The following is a 14,622-nucleotide window of genomic DNA, read 5'->3' on the forward strand; positions in this document are numbered from 1 at the left end:
CTGGGAGGAATACCAGATGGTGCCCGAATTTCTTCATTTTACTTTCATAATAGACGATCGGGAGGCTCACGGAGAAGTTGGCCACCTGAATGCATTACGAAATGAGAACATGTCCCAAGTCATTACTATCTATTGCGAGGTGCCCCCGTGCCTCTCGGCATGTTGCAAGATGCAAAGCAGTTGCCTTGCAAGGAGCTTTTTCGGAATACGCCTGACGAGACTGGGTCGGCATCGGGGAGGCCTGCAGGAGCAGTACTCGTACACCGAAGTACCTATGGCAAGTAGTATTCATTCACAATCCGAACATCGGATAAGGTATCCCACCAACAGCTCGCTCGGCCATGCTGGGCAGGTACGATACTTCTCATACGAGCCTAAATAGGTAGGCAGGTAGGTAGACCCAAGCACCGTTGACTTCTTGACCCTCTCCATCGTCCCCGTGTCAACAATCTTCGACATCTGACATTGGATATTCTCCGCTTCAGTACCAGACAGTACCAGCGGGCTCCAGCGTTCGATCTCGCCCACTTTTGACCAAAGAATCGATTTCTTTTTTTTGCTATGCAGCCTTACGACAATGATCAATCACTATCATCGGGCCTGTCTCGGGACATCGAGACTGGCACCATCGAAAGCCAGACCGTTAGCACTGCGCCAACCAGTACTGCGCCTCTTCAACTACCCATCACGACCTCTGTGCTGCCATCAAGGGCCGATCCTCAACCGCTAGCCACATCAGGTACTCTTCCTGCTTTGGTCACTGGAGATGGTCGACGGAGCAGGGCTCTTCCAAGCAGCGCGACATGGACTTCTTCTGTCGGGGACCTGGCCCTGTTATCAGACACAGACGAGATTCAGGACCGTCGAATATTTGTACAGGACTACAATCGGTTGGCCAAGAAAGTATAGCAGCATTCGACCCTTTGGAAGCATTCGGCATTTCACTAACGTATGATGACAGCAAGGAATTCGAGTATTGTCGGTGGATGGCTTCGAGGGAGGAGTAAGCTTCAACGTTCTCATGGCATGGGACATCACTAACAAGTCTAGCGACATGCACTGCCAGCCATTATGACTGAGAAACGGAGGTGGTGGTCTCGAGTACTCCGTTCAACATCATCAGGGCAACCGCCTACCTCGCGAGGAGCACCCCACGGAGTCCGTCACAAGCGAAGCGTCAGCGACATTGCCCTACAATTGGTACACTCTCGCAAACCTGAACCCAAGATCCTCGATCTACAGGCCATGGTTCGACTGAGTGGGAAGAGCCTTTTGCATCTCCCTGCCGACTATGCTATTGGCTCACTTGTTGTGCCGACTTGCTTCAGGGCAACTGCCCAATACTTGGCTCAATATGGTATGTGAATAACATCACCGGACATGTGAAAGCTTCTTCTGATATCTTCCTCTGTAGGATCTGTTACACGCGGTGTATTCCGCATTCCCGGTTCGCTGCGCGTTGTCAATGCAATATTCGACTACTACTGCTACGAAAAGCCGGGAGAAGAAGTCACAAGTACCATACGTTGCCCTACTTTGCCATCACATATCAATGCCGGTGCACAAGATGTAGCTTCAGCTTTCAAAAAACTGCTATCTGTACTCCCGGGTGGCATCCTTGGCTCTCTCACCCTTTTTGACGCATTGGTCGCGATTCACACTCAGCTTCGTGGGGAGCAAGAACTCAGCAGAACAAAAGAATCCAAGCTTCGTGCTAGACTCATTGCCATGGCTATTGGGACCATCAATTCTCACTTTCGTCGGGAGCTTATTTGCGCTGTATTTGGTCTTCTTTCCCTTATTGGACGTGCTGCTGAGACAGCAGCTCGTGAAGATGAGCAGGGCCGGCCACTTCCAACGTCAGATTTGATGGGATACGCAGCTTTGGGGATCGTATTCGGTCCTCTCCTGGTCGGCAATTTGCTCGACTCCTATACAATGAAGCTCGCAAATCCTTCTTCGGGCTTGCTGCTTTTCCCCCTTACCCCGCCGCGTTTGAAAAGGGAACGACAGCGAAAGAGCACTATCCAAGACAATACAGATTCCATGTCTGTTGACAAAATTCGCGTGGCAAACGACATCACCGAGATGCTCATCTCAAATTGGAGAGAGGTGGTGCGCAATATGAAAGGCTTGTCGAGTTTCCGGGGGCCAAATGAAGATCTAGAAAGCACGAGTCGTCGGAAATTTCTTCGTTCATCAAACTCTGACTCTCTGGCCGTCGGATTGCCTAGAGGCTGGAGGAGCAAGCACTCTTCGCCACGATCTTCCATCAACCAACATAGGTCGAAATCACCCGTTACTCCAACACCGGCGCCTAGTAAGTAGAGAGGCATTCAAAGTCTCAGGACTGTGGTAGCTGACACACCTGCAGAGGCTTTGGGTCTGACATTGTCGAAGACTACAGGGAATCTAGATGATTCGCTTCATGTTGGAAGATTACGGCCGAAGTCTTTCCAGGTGCAATCGACTAACAGAATACCTTTGCACCAGTCCCTCAATCCACTCTCTCCCACGGCGGAAGAAAGTCTAGCAGATGATCGAGACCTCAAGGAGAGGAAATTAGGATCGGACACAAAAGCTGTTTCACCACATACGCGAAAGCTAGGAAGAGATCGATCAAATGACTCTGAGAGCAGCGTAAGGCCACGCGCCATCAAATCCCATGCAGCTGCTGCAGAGTGTCTGGCTGGTTACGTGGGTGAATGTTCAAAGAATCAGAGCTCGCTTGACGCAGCCCAGAAATTGACGGGACATCGCAGGCAGCGTTCAATAGGGAGTCCCCGTGTATCGGAAGAAGTCCCAGTCGAAAGAGACTCGGCGAAGACATCTCCAAATCGACTGCCATACGCAATTTCCGAGAAGGGTATCTGGCCTGTACAAAGAGATGTACCCAATCCAGGGAACGAATTCGTAAGGCAGTCGGGGGGCTGTAGGCCAAAGACAGGCGGGATGGTCTCTTCGGCACTTCGTCGATTCGTTGGAAGTGATTCCAGCCGAATCTCAAGTTCCGGAAGCCCAACAGCTAGAACCTCGAAGACAAGGCATGCATCGCCGGATGCTGTAAGCCCATGTACGCCCACTCCGCCTAAAACAGACTTCATCATAACAACGACGCCAGAGTCCGTGTCATATTTGAAGTCTAAAGGCCATGATATGGGCAGAGGCGCAAATTCTATTGAGAAAAACCTTGACAAGTCAATCTCGGCCAAGGCGAACTTCAGAGAAAATAGCTTCGACGGTAACCGGCTAGGTGGGAAGAAACCAAATGGAGATGTCCCGAGATCGAACTCGCCTTCTCAAACTCCGCGTCAGAGCACAGAATCAAATGCTAGATGTGAAAGCATTGGCTCCGTTCAGGTCACTCCAAAGGAGTTTACGACCAAAAGTGCGTCACAGATTCAGCCTCGACTCCCCGTTGCGGTCTCGCCAGAGGCGTTCTAGGAAAAACTGCCTTCGGCCGATCTAGTCGACGATAATCTCCCTTCCTCGATCAATACTAGAGATCTAAAGGACAATGCAAACAAGCTTGTTCCTCGGCGAGCCGACGTAAGTGGTGGCATCTCTCAGGGTCAGTCAAAGTCTCAACGACCGCCAATGTCGCCTCAGTCGACTCTCTCAAGGCCGCAGAGTGTAGCATCCATGGCGGGGGAAATCGCGCAACGCTCTCGAGCATCAAGTTTGAGACCTGTCATAACACCAGCTCGTCCGTCTGGCGGGAGCTATGGTAGCTCGACACCATCACATGGGTCTATCTCAAAACCAGTGGGAGTGCGAGCCATGGCGGCCATGTTTGAAAATGCGTCCCAGGAGTCGCCTTATGTGTCTTTCCCTACAACCCCTCGCCCCTCCCGGACGAGTGTGACGGATTTGGGTCTGCTCCATTTAAGGCAAGAAACTGGGTCTTTTGAAACACCGAAAACGAAAGCATTGGTCGTAGCTCCGAGAGAGAGTGACCCAGATCCAGGCTATGAGCTCTCGGATGAAAGGAATCGACAGACAGGCCATAGACTGAGGTCTGTCACTGACAGCACCGGGTCATTGACTGTTCCTGAGACAACCGAAGCTGACGGAGGTGCCGTCCATCTTGATAGGCCATCTCTGACACGACTTCGGCAAACACCAAATTTTTCGGGGTACAGGAAGTCTCCTTTGAAGGTATATACTCTGGAGAATGACAAGAACTTACCTCATCTTGGGGCCATGACAAGTCCCGCTCAGCAGCCGCCTATTGCACAGCATGTCGTATTTCCCCGTCCCTCGTCCACTCTATCAGTGCGTCAACTAAGCGAGGATACCATCCCGGCACGAGCAGGAAGCCCGGGGAACAATTCCATGCTTCATGCACAGATTCGAAGTCTTCAGAGGCAGCTGGATGTCAGGAATGATGAAAACGCGTCTCTTCGGCGTCAACTTGAGACAAGAGATAACTTGGACATTGGCACACTCAGTGAACAGCTTCGAGTATCCAAAAGAGAGTGTGCCATGTGGAAATCTCGTGCCGAAGCCGCAGAAAAACGAGTCTCGGTCCTGGAACACTTCACGCGGAAGCTGAAGGGTATCAAAGGAGGGGATGCGCAAAATGACACTGATGTTACGTCGCGAAGCGGAAGAGATAGCATCGAAACGTTGGCAACAGAGGATGGAGAAGTTGTGGCGGAGAGAATCAGGAGGGCTATGAGAGGGATGGATGGAACGAGGAGCAGTGATGGCGGGGCTGCAGCTTGGTGGAACGATGACCGGCGAGGTAGCAACACCAGGCACTCGGGAAGCGTGGGTGGGCAACATCAGCCGAAAATGACAGAAGAAGCATTGCTTCAGATTTGGCAGGCAGTACAGGAGCTGCTATTGGAGGATGAAGACTGAATATTGGCACGGGAGGCCCATGAGCCGGCTGTGTCAGGATTTGGGCGCTGGGAAGCCAGAAGCATGCATCGGGGCTTGATTATAGACATTGGGGTTGTCTGGGTATCAATATGGTTTTACATGTCCTACGCTGACGAGCCGACACGCAGTTGTAACAAAGGTGTTATCATGAAGTCGTAGAATTTGTGTTCTGCAAAGAGGGCTACCTATCAGACCCGTCCCCGACTGCGCATTACCCGCAACGCCCGAGAGTAGCATAATGGAATACTAATCACTCTCCTCCCCCGGGTCACGGCGAATCCTCCACCGCCCTGCATCATCCATTCTCATAGCGACGGTGCCGACCGCCATACGTCCGATACCGTCCAAAATAGCGCCCAAGAGCTCCGAGTCGTCGTCGAGGACAACTTCCTTGACCTCCACTTCCGACTCCCCTGGTTTCGACCTCTGCCGACCAAGTCTGCCCTCCTCAACTTCTCGCCCCTTCCTGGCTTTGACGATCCTACTGGAGATCTCAGAGGAAGCCTTGATCTGCGGATGCTTTGAGGTGGAGGTAAGTTCGGGCGTAGACGAGCCGAAGCTTGGCCACGTGGGTATGTCTGGTGATGGCGGTGTTGGAGGTCGGACTGGTGTGCGAGAAGGGGGGTAGGGGATACTTGTCCTCTTGTCGTGGTTCACGGTTGAAGGTGGTCGGTAGTCTCGATCATGTTGGCGGGGTTGCTGAGATGCCTGAATGGTGGAGGCATGACGCTTCTGGGTCTGGGGTGATGGGGGGTGAGTTAAAGGGATAGGGGTAGTTGATCGGTACCGCGTCAGGTTGGGGGAAGGTGGGGTTGGCGTGGGCGGGATATATCGGGGCGGTCGACGTTGAGTGGGAGGTGGTGTTTGCTGCTGCTGCTGTTGTCTCTCATAATCATGCTGGGGAGGGTGCTGTTGCTGTCTGCGCAGCTGAGTGGAGTTCGCCGTGGTTGTGGTGGTCGTCGCCGGCCGGGTCACGGGAGCTCGGGGCGTAATGCGCGCGGGTTGACTGGGTGCGGGAATGTTGAACTGGTTGCGCCCGTATACACGCCCGGACGGCTGGTGCCGTCAATTGTCAAAGACGAAGAGGGGCTTGTAGTGATGCGTTGCCTCTACTACGGCCGCAGCGAGCTGGTAGTCTAGAGAGGTTTGTCAGCGGTGTGCTTTTGGGGGGGGTTTGCTAGAGATGTTGAGAGCATGAAGCACGTTCTTGGACATGAGATGGGGATGGATCTTTGAGCAGAACAGCCCCATGATGTGCCAAGGGTACAAGTTGCTAGGCTCGAACGACGTCTTAAGTCCTCATCACAGAATACCGTTTGAACGTGACGGGACACATGATCTCTAGACAGATGGAAACTAGTGGTACTCACCAACACCGGGTCCCAGATCGCGGGAGGTAAGGACTTTGATGGACAGATCAGGATTGACCTTGCCGATGATCTGAGCACCGTTACCATTGGTGAGGTGCACATCCTGTCAAGGGTTAGCGTCCATCTATCGATATATTAAAGTCGGTCGAAGCAAAGCCGTGTTGGCTTGACAGGGATCTTGGGCTAAAGACCTACGCGATTGAGAATGGCAGTGACGTTTCCGTCCGCGTCAAGAACGGCAGAATCACCACGCAGCTGCAAGACCTTGCCAATGAGCATGACGTTGCGACCGACGTAGTTGTCGAGGTACTGCGCCGTGATGCGCGGGGTCGAGGTCGCTTCGGCCATGGCTTGACTGTCGGTGTTCTTGGTTCAACAGGCTGCTGGTTGTGCGAGGATCTGCGATGAGTGCTACAGACACAAAGTATATGGTTGTGACAGAAAGGCAGTGATTACACTGATTGAATGCAGTTCGTCTTATGCGGGACGGTTGGTCGAGATCTTTGGGATGGAATAGGCCTTGATTGAGGGGCAGACGCGCCGCGACAAGACACCCTCGCCCGGCACTTGTCGCGGTGTCAGGTGACCTGTCAGGTGGTCTGTGATGACACACCTTACCCTATCCGGCCCATGGAGATCTGCGCTGGTCCCTGAACCGTTCTTAGAGATCGTCAAAAACGTTATATTAACGGTATCCTATCCTCGCAACCGTCTCAATCATTATCTATCCATCACAGGGGAGATGACAGAATCGTTCCCTTGGCGAACCATGACGTGGCCCCGGGACAATTGACTTTTGACCGCCTGAAATTCTCGTGGTGTTTATGCCCAATCGGACATTTCACTGTTGGTTTGAAAGACTGTGTCGAGTCCACCCACCAGACCGAAGCATGGTGAGCGAGTCACCAAAGTGGTGCCCTGTGGATCTCATCCTACCACACAAGACTTTTCTCAGGATGGTTTCCTTGCATCCCTATGATGTCATCTGAGTCCCATTGCTTGTTTCTTTTCCCTGAAAGAGTTTGCAGGGCTCCGGCCGATCATTAAGCATCTCGTGATGGAAAAGCGCACCGTGTTGATGGCTGACAGTGGACAAATCTCCCTGGTAGTTCCTACAGTGCCTCGCTGCAACTGACCTTACCTCTAGCACAAGACGACATTATTTGACGGCTTCGTCTTACATCACATCGTTCTTCGAAGGAGGTCGACTTTAGAACGTTGGCCTTGATGTTATCGATCTCGTTTTACGCCTGGTCCATCGTTGCTCGGCATGTTTCAATGTCGCCCTCTGACGACATTGCTCGTTTATATTGACTTTCTGGACGCATGAAGGGTCCTCCGGTGCAACCATCCAATCAAACCACCTTTTTACGCAAAATAACAACGGCTTTCTGTCGCTCAGCATGTTATTTCTAAGCCCCTAACACCTGTCGAGGTTCATCGCGGGTTGAGACGTCAATCTCTTTCCATTTTGGGGGCTACCGGTCTCGGCGGTGCATGGCAGGCTGGGAGAAACTTGGAATTCTGACAGCGGCAGGCAATCAATCGAAACGCGACGACTCGCCTAGGACCGAAGCAAGACGGGACATGAGTCGGCGATGGGGACGCCGTAATCACTCCACTCTGGCATTGGCGGTGGGTGGACAGAGTAGCAAACTTTCCGTGTTGTTTACCATTCTGTGACCCAATATTAGCACATGATGCATTTGTCAAGACGATGTGGCATCGAGTTGAGCTGCGTTGACAACCTCACCTGTCGTTCCTCGGATCATGCACCTAGCAGACAGCGGCTGATAAAAAAAATATTGACTTGGGCGGGTGGCAATGGCAACAAGACGAATTCAGGGTCCTTTGGCGGCAAGACATAGCTGCAGGGAGTGGCCAGTGAGGCCAAGGCCCCTGACCGGGGTTGGGCAGACATCTCGGTTGAAAACAGGGCATTCTGTAAAGTTTGACCTCCTGTATACTGTAGTATATCCGTTCGGGGACGCGAGCCGCTGGTTTCTTCACGCGCGCAACATCCCAATGACCTCAATGATTTGTCCAAAGTTCGTTGGTCTGTAAGAAGGCGGTTTTGGGGGGTTCCTTGGCCGCTATCCTTTCTATTATAGGCGGATGCTGGGGTATTCCAAAGATATTGTATTTCTGGTCAAAGCCTCAAAGGGGGTAGTCTCCGCCAGCAGCAGGAGATAGGCGGACATGGCGGGAATAGCGAGTGACATCAGGCTTGGAGTTGCCTTTTTTTCTCGGGCCGTGACAGTGCTGTCGTGGATCGCAGCACGGCTACCCGGACTAGGTTGTCAGGGTGCTCACTGGGATCCATTGCGACATGAATCGCTGGCGTAGAATCGGCGATCTGGCATCGTGATATCTGGCGCAGACAGCCCAAAACATAGATTGATATACTTGTAGATCTGAGAGACATCGTGAGCTTGGGGCAATCTGTTCAACTTGGACGTGACTTTTTGGTCCCGACGCATCTCTTACTCACCACGCTCACGTAGTGTGTAATGTGTGCAGATGCGGCCTGCCGGGTATGCCGGTCGCTCCATGGAGGAATGAAGGTTACCCAAGATGAGACCACGCCGGGACAAGTCGAGACGGGATGAAGACAAGACCAAAGACGGTAGCAGAGGCAAAAACATTGGTGTTCGATAGCTTCCAGGGAGGGAAAGCACCGCGAGTGCTTAGCTGGCTCCCTCATTATTCTCGTTGTCAAGATGCAGGTTGATGTGGGTGGACGAGAAGGGTAGTTGGGTTTCCGCCGTCCACAGTGTCCCTACGGTGTGAGTGGTAAGGTATGAAGGAGCATGCACTGATGCAGTGCGGTGTCCAAGGTGGGCGAAGTTGAGAGCTGTTTTCTGTTCACGGTGGTTTGGCGTGACCGTTTTGGGCGACACTGAAGTTACTGAACAGTGAGCACTCTGGATGAGGTGGGCTGCCCCTCACTTTCTCCACTCAAGGTACCAAGCGTTCCCGAGCTTTCCCCCTGCACCTACCAGCCATGGGCCATGGCACGCCGCACCCTCAACAGCAAGTGCAAGTGCCAGGAAGGATTGAAGCAAGCAGGGCCCTGGGCAGGCAGGAAGCTGGCAACGGCGGGGCCGCGACGATTTAGGTGGCATGGATGGTGGAAGGAAAGCTCAACCCGGCGCCCGGACCTTCCACCGAGAGCACTTTCCATTGGTTCCCGGACAGCATCAATGTCACATCCCATCTGTCTTGATGGTCGTGGTGGTGGTTGCTGGTCCTGCACTGCTGCTGCTGTTCCCAGACTTTCACACCCACTCCTCGCTGTTCCAAGTCGCTCTCTGGTCTGTGCCCTCACCCGCACCGGCCATGGTCCCTGGTGGGCACTTGGGCTGGATTCCATGGCTTTTTTGGGAGTATCCTTTATGGTAAAGTTGGGCAAAGTGTCGTCTGGAATGCGTCGCTGAATGTGCCTCTTCTGAGGTTGCTAACTGCAACTAGCTCGAACTTAGGCACTGACACACCGTTCGATGCGTCCCCTCATCCCCGGTCGTCCGTGTATTTCCCTGGCAAGCAATGGCTCAAGGGGTTATGAAGGCAGTTCGGCGCCGTGGGCCCATTTCGGTCGCCGGTGTGTCGTACAGAAAGGGAAGAAGAAAGAAGCGTAAGGAAGAATATGGATCTTGAGGACTGTAATGCAATGACAAACGGCAACCGGCGACGGTATTGAAGCGTAGGTGCCTACCATTATCTTTATTATTCTCCGGAGTTTTTCATCCGAAAGAACAGGGACTTGGTCGCAGCTTTCCAACTTCTGCCAACAATTAGCCCCCAAGGCAACGGCCCCATGGCGAACCCAGGAAGGACAAGGTGAGGTGGGAGGGGGGAAGGGCCGGCAGGGTAGGTACCTAGTGACTTTGATGAATGTGCGGCGTGCCTGCCTTCTCGTCAGTCTCTGGCATCCAATGGGTGCCAACCTTACATGACCTTGCACAGCAGAGGGGTCGGATCGGGTGGGTGTGTGTCTGTGTCTGAAGACGAAGTGTTGGATGAAGCTTAGACGGGGACTCGGGAGGTCTGGTTGCCTTAGCTTGTCCAGCAGTAATTATCTGCGATAATTATTAACATCCAGCTCTGCTACACTGCACAGCTATGGCACTGTCTGAGAGGCAAAAAGTGCTTAGCGTAGAAGCTATACTGTCTAGGTACCTTACTTACCCCGCCATTTTGTGTCGCGCAGCCAAGGTAAGCTGAGGTGAATTCATGTAGTGTATGGTGCATCGTACGTACCCAAAGCAAGGGAGGTTAACGAGTGAAGTTGCCCAGCTACAGATTCAAATGGTCGCAATGGTGGTGCTGGAAGTCTGGAACCGGTGCTGATATTGGCGCTGCATGTGTACATCTACCATCGACTGGGTGTCTGCCCGTGTCTGACAGATAAGGTGCCTGTGTGTTAGCTTTTTGGTTTGACCTGATCCAATGTGATTGCTTCTGCCGAGGGAGCAACACTTCAGTCTAGCTAAGCTGAGGTAGATGCACCATCTCGCCTAACTGCTTTTCTCAGTTCTGAATGTTCTACGGATACCTACCTGCCTTACCCTCTTCGAGCTAACTGGAAGCAAGGTAGCGTGAGGTAATTGGAGCCTGAGCTAAAGGCAATTGTTAGGGAAAATGCTGTTGAGGAAAGTAGAAATGTGGTGTTCGAGGCAATGCAATTGTCGAAGCTCCCGTCCTTCCCGACTGCCCATCTCATGTATGGTATGCGGTACTCCGTACCTCATGCCATTGAAATTCCCACCCCCCATTTCCGTTCATCGCCTTCTACCGACGACGACTTCCCATCCCCGTCTCTCATCCCCCCTCTTCCCAACCTGCACACTGTCTGTTCCTGAGAAAAGCTCCTACCTGCCCACACCGAGCCTCTTTGATCCCACATCCATTGTCAATTCCGCTCCATCTGGATTCCACCTCTGCTCCTCTCTGTCACAGCTTGCTAGCTCTGAGCATCATTCTGATCGATTGCCGGAGCCTACTCCGCTGCTATTCGCCTCAGTCAATTTGGCCTCGATCCTCAACACGGCTCCGAGCATCACCATCCCTCTCTTCTCTCCAACAACCTGGGAGATCTCGTCCGGCTCTGCTTCCGTCGTCTTTTGCTTGGCAACCTCCGACCCATCCCTGCCCTCCCGCCGACATCTTCCTTGTGTGACCGCGACTGCGACGGCCCCATCAAACTGCAAGCATTACCAGCCCAGTGCCCACACCACCACCACCTGAGCATCCTTGTCTGGCTGATGACAAGACGTTGCCGCGCTCTCACCACGCTGCAACCGGCACAACGACAATAGGCTGACTGTTATGACATTGGTCTTCTTCGCCGACATCGACAAAGCAATACTCGAAGCTCGGTTTTACGACTGATCGATATTCTGTCTAGCTGGGTGCATCATTTTCCGCTTCTTCCTCGAACCACGAGAGCTTCCGTACGCTCCGGCTCGTTAGCAGTCTTTCGGCTCGTTGGAACGGCGCTCCGCTGATCTCTGCCTACCGTTTCCCGTCAACAAACGCCCGGTCGCCGGCCTGCTTCGACCGTATTGCTCTCATATTGTCCGGATCGGCAGCTCTCCAGATCGTCGACAGTGACTTTTCTCACTGACGCGCGATCAGCTGCCCCAATCATCCGTGGTACGCAGATTTCAAACCTTCATTGAGAACCCCGCAGTACCTTCAGACTCCCGTCCTCAGCGATATATCGCAACATCCCTTTCACCAGCCCCTCCCGTCCTTACCGTTTGCGCCGACCTTACCCTTCTATGTAACGTACGTCTCCTCGCCCTGTCGCTCCATCCCAGAACCCTTTTCGGGCCAGCGTGTGGTATTGCCTTTCTGCGTGTGGGAGAGTGCGAATACGGTGCCCCGTTTACAAGCGACCCCTCCGTTTCTACACAATATCAAGGTATTCTCAATTACTCTTGATGATGCCTGTCTCCCGGCTCCACCGAGTCACCCACTTCCATCCGCATCATTGACCTGTCGCAATCCTAATCCATCGTTCCCTCATACTACCTCTTCTTAATCCTGTGTACACCTTCTTTGATATTGCCAAACGCAGACACTGATCATTAGGCATTATAGCGTGCCCTCCTACGTTTTCGATCTCGACGAGGATCAGCTTCGCTTTTTGAATAAAGCAGCACCTTCTCGTACCCGAAGCCACCACACGTCCTCGTTGACACCGCGCCCCCCAGCCAATTTCGGGTCTTGTCCATCGCCAAGTACACGCAGGCGTCGATATCAGTCCGCGTTTTTGGCGAAACTCTTCATCGTGTGTTTTCTCGCTTTTCCACCTTCTTGCCCGCGATCTTCGCTTTTGCCTTGTTCTACCCTCTCGTACTGCCCGGCGTCGTTATCGGTCCCTTGGGTACTGTCTCTCGATCCAGTCAGCAAGCCCAGAGCCAGTGTCACACGCAAACCACTTGGTAGTCTTTACGCATTGGGTAGGTCAGCAGCGCACGATAAAACGTTCATTGTCCTACTTTGGACCAGATAACGCTTCCCCACCACTGGAACACCGTTTTTCAGCAGAATTTGAGCTCGACACCTTCGCCAGACCTGGCGAGGTCCTTAACCTGGACGATGAATACCCCTCCGAGCTTCTTCAATGATGCGGTTGATATTGCAACACCGACTAACAATGACTTCCCCAGCGATCAACCACGAACACTACCTCTAGATTCGCTCGATTTAGTCCGACCGGAAGACAGTGACACATCGGAGAACATGGCACACCACCCTTCCGTATATATGGCTGTTCCGGGTGCCTGGGATCCACTGGTGACTGGCATGCCCTCATTCTACGGCCATCATGGCCAAGCACAGTACAACACGAAGCAAGAAGACGTCGAAGATAGGCCGACAATACTCAACATACCTCCGGCTTCAACATTTCAATCGGGTGCGCGGGTCGACGCCAATATCTCGACGCAGCCTCGACCGTCAAAGCCGAGTCGAGCAGCGGACCCTTATGATGCCAGCCCACCCAGGAAGAAGGGAAGGAAAGGCAAAGCTCCGGAGCAGAACGACCAAGACCCGAAAAGAGACAAGTTCCTCGAACGGAACCGCGTCGCTGCGAGCAAATGTCGCCAAAAGAAGAAGGAGTGGGTCTCAGACCTTCAGGAAACCAAACAGGGACTGGAGAACCAGCATGCACAGCTGCAGATGGAATACAATGGACTGGTTGATGAAGTTACGAGAATGAAGAACGAGCTCATGTCGCACGCAAATTGCAATGATCCGAACATCAACCTATGGCTCGATAACGAAGCCCGGCGATTCGTTCAGGTGAGCGCAGAGCGTGTAAAAAAGCAAAGTCTTGATGCCAGCCGCATGGCTGGCAACAGGCCACTCGGCACTGGGGGAGGTTATAGACCGTCAATTGACAGTAAGAAAAAACCCCTTGTCCCACGACACAGCATTGGAGGTATTGATTGATGCCAGGTCAAATGTCTCTGATATCGCCTGCCCGCTCAGAGCGTGCTATGACGAGCCTGTCATCGAGATCTGGAAGTGATGCCGATATCAACTACGACCATATGCCCGACAGTGCTTTCGACCACGCATAGAGCGCTGTGGCTGGCGACGATGTGGAATGGATAGCAAGGCGCTAAAACTTGAGAAGCTGAGCTTTTCTGGGCACAGCATGATTAAGAAGCTCTCACTATCTTGAGTGGGGCTTCCAGAATAGGAGTTCGGATGGATTCGAGGACATAGCAATGCTATAATCAATGACTTGGGAGGATAATTACAACAAGGGACCAGACGGAGGAGTTGAGCCGCCAGCTACCGGACCAGAGCTGGGGAAACGACCTGATACCCGGGGGGAAAGTTGGGCTGTACATCTTTTGAGGTGAAGAATCCCACAAACCAAACTAGCAATAGGGGATTCGGATAGACACAAGATAACGATATGAACAAAGAAAATTCGGCGCAAAGCCACTGGGCAAATGCTATGATCTTACGCGAGAGGTGTAAGGCCCTGTTCAGACAGGATGTTTGATGGGGCAAGATGCTGACCCCTGGAGCCCCTTGGGACACCGTTCTCCCAAGTGGTAGTACGACGTGGATAGGTACATGGAGACGATATCCAAACGGCCGGAACATTGGTTCGAGCCCTACGGCAGAGCCAGCCGACCATCTGTAGCTTACCCGTGAGAAGCTTGCTCGCAGAGTGTTGTTATGGCGGGTCCAAACAAGCGAGCTAGAACGCTGTCATCGGCGGTGACGAGTTTGTCGTTTGCCGTATCTTGGACGGTCGAGACGTTGAGTATGCGGCCGTTCCTTCATGTTTTTTCTCGATATCTTTTCTCTCTCCAATACACTTCATCGAATCGTCTGC

The 14,622-nt window shown here is 52.8% G+C and overlaps 6 protein-coding genes across 6 annotated transcripts; 5 read left to right on the top strand and 1 right to left on the bottom strand.

The window, feature by feature from the left end:
* Positions 1-561: 561 nt before the first annotated feature.
* Positions 562-2,328, top strand: CCOS01_00759 (RhoGAP domain-containing protein; the record flags this gene model as incomplete). Its single annotated transcript, XM_060448956.1, has 4 exons — positions 562-903; positions 962-1,003; positions 1,051-1,357; positions 1,415-2,328. The coding sequence occupies 4 exons, from the start codon at positions 562-564 to the stop codon at positions 2,326-2,328; spliced, it is 1,605 nt and encodes a 534-aa protein (XP_060320394.1).
* A 1,875-nt stretch (positions 2,329-4,203) lies between these two features.
* CCOS01_00760 (uncharacterized protein) lies at positions 4,204-4,866 on the top strand (the record flags this gene model as incomplete). Its single annotated transcript, XM_060448957.1, has 1 exon — positions 4,204-4,866. The coding sequence occupies one exon, from the start codon at positions 4,204-4,206 to the stop codon at positions 4,864-4,866; it is 663 nt and encodes a 220-aa protein (XP_060320395.1).
* Positions 4,867-5,133: 267 nt separating this feature from the next.
* Positions 5,134-6,605, bottom strand: CCOS01_00761 (replication factor A protein 3; the record flags this gene model as incomplete). Its single annotated transcript, XM_060448958.1, has 4 exons — positions 5,134-5,943; positions 6,001-6,023; positions 6,258-6,360; positions 6,453-6,605. 4 exons carry the CDS (start codon positions 6,603-6,605, stop codon positions 5,134-5,136), a joined length of 1,089 nt encoding a protein of 362 aa, XP_060320396.1.
* Positions 6,606-9,268: 2,663 nt separating this feature from the next.
* CCOS01_00762 (uncharacterized protein) lies at positions 9,269-9,694 on the top strand (the record flags this gene model as incomplete). Its single annotated transcript, XM_060448959.1, has 1 exon — positions 9,269-9,694. One exon carries the CDS (start codon positions 9,269-9,271, stop codon positions 9,692-9,694), a length of 426 nt encoding a protein of 141 aa, XP_060320397.1.
* Positions 9,695-10,982: 1,288 nt separating this feature from the next.
* Positions 10,983-11,504, top strand: CCOS01_00763 (uncharacterized protein; the record flags this gene model as incomplete). The annotated part of the gene is made up of 1 exon (XM_060448960.1): positions 10,983-11,504. One exon carries the CDS (start codon positions 10,983-10,985, stop codon positions 11,502-11,504), a length of 522 nt encoding a protein of 173 aa, XP_060320398.1.
* A 1,359-nt stretch (positions 11,505-12,863) lies between these two features.
* On the top strand, positions 12,864-13,849 carry CCOS01_00764 (bZIP transcription factor; the record flags this gene model as incomplete). Its single annotated transcript, XM_060448961.1, has 2 exons — positions 12,864-13,668; positions 13,725-13,849. 2 exons carry the CDS (start codon positions 12,864-12,866, stop codon positions 13,847-13,849), a joined length of 930 nt encoding a protein of 309 aa, XP_060320399.1.
* Between the last annotated feature and the right edge of the window lie 773 nt (positions 13,850-14,622).

The sequence above is a fragment of the Colletotrichum costaricense genome, assembly GCF_030867565.1.
Source record: "Colletotrichum costaricense strain IMI 309622 chromosome Unknown Scaffold_1.1, whole genome shotgun sequence".
Lineage (NCBI taxonomy): Eukaryota > Fungi > Ascomycota > Sordariomycetes > Glomerellales > Glomerellaceae > Colletotrichum > Colletotrichum costaricense.